The 7,726-nt window shown below is 35.2% G+C and overlaps 1 protein-coding gene across 1 annotated transcript; it reads left to right on the forward strand.

Moving 5' to 3' along the window:
* The first annotated feature begins 1,934 nt into the window (after window positions 1–1,934).
* LOC114268974 (DNA glycosylase superfamily protein) lies at window positions 1,935–6,148 on the forward strand. The gene is made up of 4 exons (XM_082873781.1): window positions 1,935–2,649; window positions 4,984–5,125; window positions 5,220–5,361; window positions 5,619–6,148. The coding sequence occupies exons 1-4, from the start codon at window positions 2,268–2,270 to the stop codon at window positions 5,952–5,954; spliced, it is 1,002 nt and encodes a 333-aa protein (XP_082729907.1). The 5' UTR covers window positions 1,935–2,267; the 3' UTR covers window positions 5,955–6,148.
* The last annotated feature ends 1,578 nt before the right edge of the window (window positions 6,149–7,726 follow it).

Consider the following 7,726-nt stretch of genomic DNA (forward strand, 5'->3'; position numbering starts at 1 on the left):
AAGGTCCCTGATATTAAGAATTTATAGCATAAAGGACACTCAATATTTTCATAATGTCTAAGGTCCTTCAACATCAATCCAGAGAAAATTCGATCCAGAGAAAATTCGATCCAGAGAATTTCTCTGGAATCCAGAGAAATTCTCTCCAGACATCCAGAGAAATTCTCTTTATCCAGAGAAAATTCAGATAGTCCAGAAAAAATTTAGACATCCAGAGAAAATTCACAAAATCCAAGAAACTCTGCAACATCATGCATTTTATATGTTCTCTTACAAATATCTTTTCATGAAGAGTTGCTATCAAAATTCTGTTTGCTAATCCTAGTGCTCTTTGTAGATCAAGTCCAACAAGATGAGGTGGTTGACAGTAAGATCTTGCAATACCCTAGCAGGGACAAGAAAGAAAAGAAGTTATTCCCTAGACTTCCAGAGAAAATTCAACTTCAAAGAGAAAATTAGTCCAGAGAAATTCTGGGAAGAATTTCTCTGGACTTTCCAATTTCTCTAACATTCCCTAGATTCCCACTGTAAATTTCTCTGGCCTTCCATTCTCTCCAGAGAAATTTCCATTCTCTCCAGAGAAATTGTAATGTGCTTCATCTTGTTTGAATATGCTATATTGTTGATATTGATTCAGAAATTCTACAATTGTTTGGGAAATTCCTATCATTTTCTTTGAATGAATTCAATAAATTTTTGTTGTACTTATCTACAAATTTTCCAGGGTATATCTATCCTTACCTAATTCCAAATTTCTCTGGACTTCTTTTCAAATTTATCTGGACTTCCCACTGTCCAGAGAAATTCTCGCCAAATTTCTCTGGATTTCCCACTGTAATTTCTTTGGACAAAGTAAGTTCAAGTCTCATCTTACCCTAAACTCTCTCTCACTCTCTAATATTTTTTCTTTGGATATATGGTTGTAGAAGAAGCTTCTGATTCTCCAAATTTCTCATAGCCATTATTGGTCATTCAAAATCAAAGAATTTCTCTAGTTACCTACCAGGAAATATTTCTTGGTTATCTAAACTTCTTTATTATTGGTCATTCAAAATCAAACCAAACCAGAGAAATTTGGACTACTTAGAAACAAAAAAAAAATCATAATTTTCTCTGTGTTTTGAACAAATTAGAGAAAATTGTAATTGTTTTTCTCTATGATTATTTTTCTAAGAAACATTTTATCAAACAAGTTAGCTTCAAAGCTCATAGCTATATGTTTTACAGTTCTAAAAAGAGTTTTGTCAAACCAAATCTCAATCGAAAGAGTCCATAGCTTGTTTCTCTGCAAATCAGCTCCATGGCATCAAGAGAGGAGGATACACGAACATGATTACAGAAAGCTGTACACGGGCTCTCTCTCTCGGCTTAGAGAGAGAGAAAGGAGAGAGTACACAGCAAGGAGAGACCCACACACCTAGACCATGCATGAGGGACGGGATGGAGAGGGCAACACAAAGAACGGCCAGCTTCTCTCTCTATAATGGAGACATGCATACGGCAGACCAGCTTGTTGCTCGGACTCAGGACAACGTGGATGGAGAGGGGATGGGGTGAGGGACCTTAGACTACAAAAGAACAGATTGTGGACTTAATCCATTACTAAAAGTTTGATAGGGACCTTAGACCGATTTTCCCTAAAATTTATTACGTATATTACATTTATAAAAAAAATTAAGTTAATTAAATAATGACAATTACATATTTGAATCAACTTTATATAAAAAAATAAATAATAAAAAAATTAATAATTCATACAAAATTACCCAAAATTTATTTATTTTTTTTATAAAAAAAATATACTCGACGATAATCAAAATGAAGCTAAAAAATATAGTGAGACTCACACAAATCTACATGTGAGTGGGTCCTACATTTATATAAAAAGTTTGATAAAATATTTGATAAATTATTTAAAATATCTAGTATTACTCGGAAAAGCATTTATCACCGGCTGAAACCGGTCACCATATCCAACACAGGGCCCTGTTTTTAAACGTCCAAAACCCCCGTCCGTTTTTTTCGTCGTTTTGTCATTCTCTGCTCTCTCCACTCCTCCACCCCCACACTCTGTTCTGCTTTCATCTCTCTCCTTATAAACCCTAGCTCTCTTCACATCTTCGCTTCAAATTTGAACAATTTTTTACTCTTTGTGCAGACTAGTTTCTTCCTAGCTACTGTAAATCTGAAGAAATTGCCTAGAAAATCATATATATATATATACACCTATATTTTGAGCTAAAAATCAAACCTACAAGAGCTGAGCAATGTCTGTGGCTACTGAGCTTCGTTCGCCAGCAAAATCGCATTCGGAAACCCGAGCAATACTCGGACCAACAGGAAACAGAGTTAGGGTTTCAGAGGAAGCGAAACGAAAGAAAGAGGGTTTGAAGAGGCCGCAAAAGCCGAGTAGGTTGGTTTCGGAAGCAACGAGGTCGATTGTTCTGAACAATTCGTCACTGGACAGTACGAGCTCTCTGGAATCTTCCTCGGGTGGATCTTCTGTGAAAATGGTGAGTTCCAAGAGGAGAGTGAAGCCCAATGGGTCGAATTCTGTGAAGGTTGTTCCTGACGGGGTCGATTTGGTGTCGCTCTCGCTGCTGGTTTCAGGTCCGGTGAAGCGGTGCGATTGGATCACACCAAACTCTGGCAAGTTTTTTAAAAACTTCACTTTTTTGTTTTCCCGAAGCATTTTGTATCATTTTATTGGTTTCTTTTCTTTGTACTTTGCTTTCTTCTTTTGTTGAGTTTGTGATTGACTTTTATTTTCTCGGAAAATTGCTTAATGATTTAGGATAAGTATAATGTGTAAGTATATTTAATTAGGTTCCGGACAAGAAAGCAGGGTAGTTATTAAAAGAGAAAATTATCATTCAGTGATAAGTTCAAAATCTTATTACAGATACATGAAAACCTTTATAATTTTAATTATTAATATTTATAAAGTTTACTATTTATTTGTGTTAATTTTTCAAAACATGGACTGAATTGAAATTTCCATTTATTAAAATTGCAAGAAAGAGAAGAGCACAAGAAGCATAGTTGGACTGAATTGAAATGTTTCTCTTGTTTTTTATTTAGGGATTGGAGTGCTTTTAGACTTCAAAATGACCCTTTAATATGAAAATTTAGAGGAATTAAACCTTTATATATACTCCATCCGTCCTAAAATATTAGTCCCTTATTTCATTTTTCATTATCTCAAAATATTAGTCATTTTTCAAATATCAAGTACAAAAATAATATAAATCTTCCATTTTGCCTTTCTTTTAAATTCATTAACAAAATAAAAGGATTGAATGGTCTGAAAGGAGAAACAGAGTAAATCCTTTCGCAACTTACCATTTATTATTGAGCTTGCAAATATTCTATGAGCCCATTCAACGTGTTCATTCAAGAAGCTGTCTGGAATATTTTTAATATAGAACAGAAGCAATGCATTGGAACTAGTGCTATTACTGTTGTGGTTTTTCTTCTTTCATGTTTAAATTTGACCTTGAGAGAATTTGAGGGGCCGTGAGATCCGCCATGGGTTTCGTTTCGATAATCTGAATGTTCATTTTGTAGGGCCATCAATTTATATTATCTATAGAAAAAATTAGATCGTTCCGATAATCATAACATTTTTAATTTTATTTTATCGCGTTTGGCTTTGAAAAAATGGACAACAATTATATTTTTCAAAATAGATCATCCATTTTTTTTAAGGAAAATACAATAAAATGAAAATATTATAGTTATCAAATCAACCTAATTTTTTTCTTAGTCAATATACACGGATAGCCATACAAAATAAACGGTTCGGATCATTAAAACGGGACCCGTGGTGGGCCTCACGGGTCCCTAAAGTTCTCCCAAGTTTAGATTGAACTTGAGAGAAACACAACCTAATTGTTATGTGATCTGATGGGCATTTGGAGAATCAGAGATACAGTTTGTTGTGTTAAAATGGTTGCTGGTTGGCATGGTGGTTTTGGCTAGCAACTTCTTGTTTAAGTTTTTTTCTACATGCTCAAGTTTGGATTTACCATTTTTGGTGCAACTTTGAGGCTATGAATATCATGCGACTATCCTCTATATGCCGTACACTATTTATAAGATCATGTATTTTAATTTGGTTAAAGGCAGTGTAATTTGTGTTGTCCCGAACTAGTTGGATCATGCACGGTTCTTTGATCTGATATAACTGATAGGCTTAGGATTTGTTTTGAATATCCAACTAGCAGTTAATCATAGATATTAGTCTGCAATAAAGTGTGTTGCACAACTTACCAATTAATTGACGAAGCCTCTACATGTCAATATGAGTTGCATTATCTCAGGCTATTCAATACCACAACAATGAGTGCTGTAGCTGAACTAACCAGGTAAAATCCAACATCAAAATTTTAGGTCCTGATTTTAGTCTTTGACAACACCTTTATTTAGTGAAGGAATCAAAACTTTTTTTTAGAGGCAAATCGCCCACACCAAATTTATCATATTATATTAGTAGTTCATTTGAAGGGTTCTCATTCTATTTTTGTTGCTTTTGAAACTAGTCGACATTCTTTTCCATTACAGTGAAATAAGTCCATCTCAAATATATATATATATATATATATATATATTTGTTGCTTTCGAAACGAGTCAACAATCTTTTTCATAGCAGGAAAATAAGTCCGTCTTTAAAAAGACAAAGTTGTTGCAGTAGACAATTATGTGGAAAACTTTATTGATCTTGCCTCTTTTTTACTTCATAAAGAGAGAGAGAGAGAGAGAGAGAGAGAGAGAGAGAGAGAGAGAGAGAGAGAGAGAGAGAGAGAAACATATTTCAAAAGAAAAGATCTTGCTTTTACATGTATTTTGTTCCACATTTTGATAATTCTTGCAGTGAGTCTATTCATCTGTTTTTGGTGTCCGAATGACCTTTTTGATATGTTTCTAAATTTCAATGTAATAATCTCCATAATTCACCTTCCTTTATGTCCTTCCCATTTTCAGACCCACTTTATACTTCTTTCCATGATGAAGAATGGGGGGTTCCAGTTCTTGATGATAGGAGGCTATTTGAGCTACTTGTCTTATCACAAGCATTGGCAGAATTCACCTGGCCAGCAATTCTCAACAGGCGAGACATATTCAGGTATGTGGTTCTTCAATCTTCATATTCAGAATATTTTTCAGTTAATATTATTCATTGTCATGCGTGTTTAATGTTTTTTCAATCCCTTTGGCAGGAAGCTTTTTGACAATTTTGATCCATCATTCGTAGCAAAGTTTACAGAGAAAAAGTTGCTTTCACTGAGATCAAACGGTAGCACATTGTTGTCTGAGCCAAAGCTTCGAGCAATTGTGGACAATGCTAACCAGACACTTGAGGTATTAGAGGCAATAATCCTCCAAACCTCCCTTTGTCATTGATGCATTCACGCCTGCAGTAGAGAAACTGGGGACATTGCTTTCGGGGTCCAATCCTATGTCATATAATAAAACTATTTTTCAAATCAAAATATTGATTTTATTTTTATTTTTTGGTGGGTATGAGGAGATTGAATTTGCCAAGTTGTCAAATGGTCTGATTGCCTGATTGCATTCTTGAATTAGATGTTGCCACTTCATTTACTCTTCATTTGCAGATTCAGCAGGAGTTTGGTTCCTTCAGCAACTACTGCTGGAGCTTTGTAAACCACAAGCCAATAAGAAATGGATTCCGTTATGCACGCCAAGTACCAGTCAAGACACCGAAAGCAGAGCTCATAAGCAAGGATTTGATGCAGAGAGGCTTTCGATGTGTGGGGCCTTCTGTGGTTTATTCATTCATGCAAGTAGCAGGGTTGACTAATGATCATCTCGTAACGTGCTTCAGATACCGTGAGTGCAATACCGATGTCAAAAAGGATCTGAAACCAAAGAATGAAGACAAAGAGGTACCAGCCAACACTCTGGAGAACAAATGTTCAGCTCACGACTGAATTGCCTGAGCAAGCTTTTTGACTAATACACAGAACCAGTTATTACAGAGGTATAGCAAAAGAGATGAAATTCAGTGTTTGTAGTGTTTTTTTATTGTAGATGTTCGTGTAGGAGACTTCATATGTTTGTGTATCAATTAATCTAACAGAGTGATTTACTAGAATGAACAATACATACATGGTTTTTCTGTTTATTCCATTAGACTTTCATTGTATCCTAATAAGTGCACTCTTCTTCATTGTGTGTTTAAATGATTTAGGAAGAACTTTCCTCTAACCTTGCGATTTATGACTCTAGAGATTTTTCACGTAGGTGTTTTGTGATGCGTAAATTATGTTATTTTCTTATATTATAACTTATAAGTTTTGATTAGAAAGAAAACTTAGAATGCTTTCGGTATGGTAGATAATTAATACAATATTCCTGCATCTTAGTATGAATTTTACAGTTGTCTAAGGCCTCGTTTGGGAATAGGTTAATTTAGTAACTTTTTGGCTAATTGGCTAAAAAAGTAGGTAAAAAAAACTTGTATGTTTGGGATGACTTTTTGACTAATTACGAAAAGCTGTGCAAAAAGTAGAGAGAAGCCGTAATTGTTGACTTTTTGGTATGACTAATTGGCTAATTGGCTAATTTAGTAACTTTTTGGCTTTTTGGCTAAAACAGAGCCTTCCCAAACGAGGCCTAAGGTTATGTTTGGTTCACAGATTTGAAAAGGGATTCATGTTCACTTTCCAAATCCCTCTCCAAATCCGTGAACCAAACACAGCCTAAGAGTCATATTAGGTTCTAGCAGGAGCATCAAATACATTAGTCAATCCGCTGAATCAACAGGCATCTCGTGAGGAATAGACTAATAGGGTTTGTATCATTTTAATATTAGATAAACTATTTGCAATATGAATTCTGCTCTATTTGGCACCATGTGCATTTTGATGTTTGTTTAAATTTTCTTCACATGATGGGCTGCTTCAAGGCTGTGGTTTCCTTGCTTTATGTTATTTGTTACGTGTCTAGCCTCTTCGGGTGTGAGAACTGTTTTGTAGCTATGCTCTCTCGGGTTGTGAAAGGTTAAGTTTAGGTGACTCAGGTTTGTTGTCTTGTGTTAAAAATGTTGTGTGTGTCTATATTTCTCAGGTTGTGAAATGCTGTCCTGTCTTAGTTAAGTTCCAAGGATGTCAATTTGTTTTGTTTCTATATTCCCGGCCTTGTTTTGTGGGGTTTTCTGTCCCAATAGTAATTCTGAGAGGGGACCGGATTTGCTTATCCCGTTCTCAACTATAATTTTGAGACATTAATTGAGAAGTCCTATTTTACAAAATTGTTCGAGATTAAGTCGTGCTTAAAATATTTTATATCAATAGTCGTGTTAATTTTTTTCTTCTAAAATTACTCACACATGCAATTCCGTATGCTTAGCCGAAAGAAAAATTATTAGTGCTTTAGGTGCACCATGTGCCAATGCCATCTACTAATCACCAAATACCATGTCCCAATACAAAATCGTGAGCCCACTCCATCAACCACGGGCACCACCTAACCATGCCTAAGGAGCACTAAATCATTATTCTAGCCAAAGTAGGCACACTTCAAGATGTTAAGGTGAGCTCTTGGGTATGTCCTAGTGGTTTTGTAGTCACACCTTAAGGTGTAATGAGGAACATATCAGAAATTTAAACTAATAGAATAGCGGCGACCTCTTTAGTTATAATCTAACTTTATTAACAAAACTAACATCCAACAATCTTGGCGCCCCCCCCCCCCCAAAAAA

The sequence above is a fragment of the Camellia sinensis genome, chromosome 6 (genome assembly GCF_055761805.1).
Source record: "Camellia sinensis isolate YWXY chromosome 6, ASM5576180v1, whole genome shotgun sequence".
Lineage (NCBI taxonomy): Eukaryota > Viridiplantae > Streptophyta > Magnoliopsida > Ericales > Theaceae > Camellia > Camellia sinensis.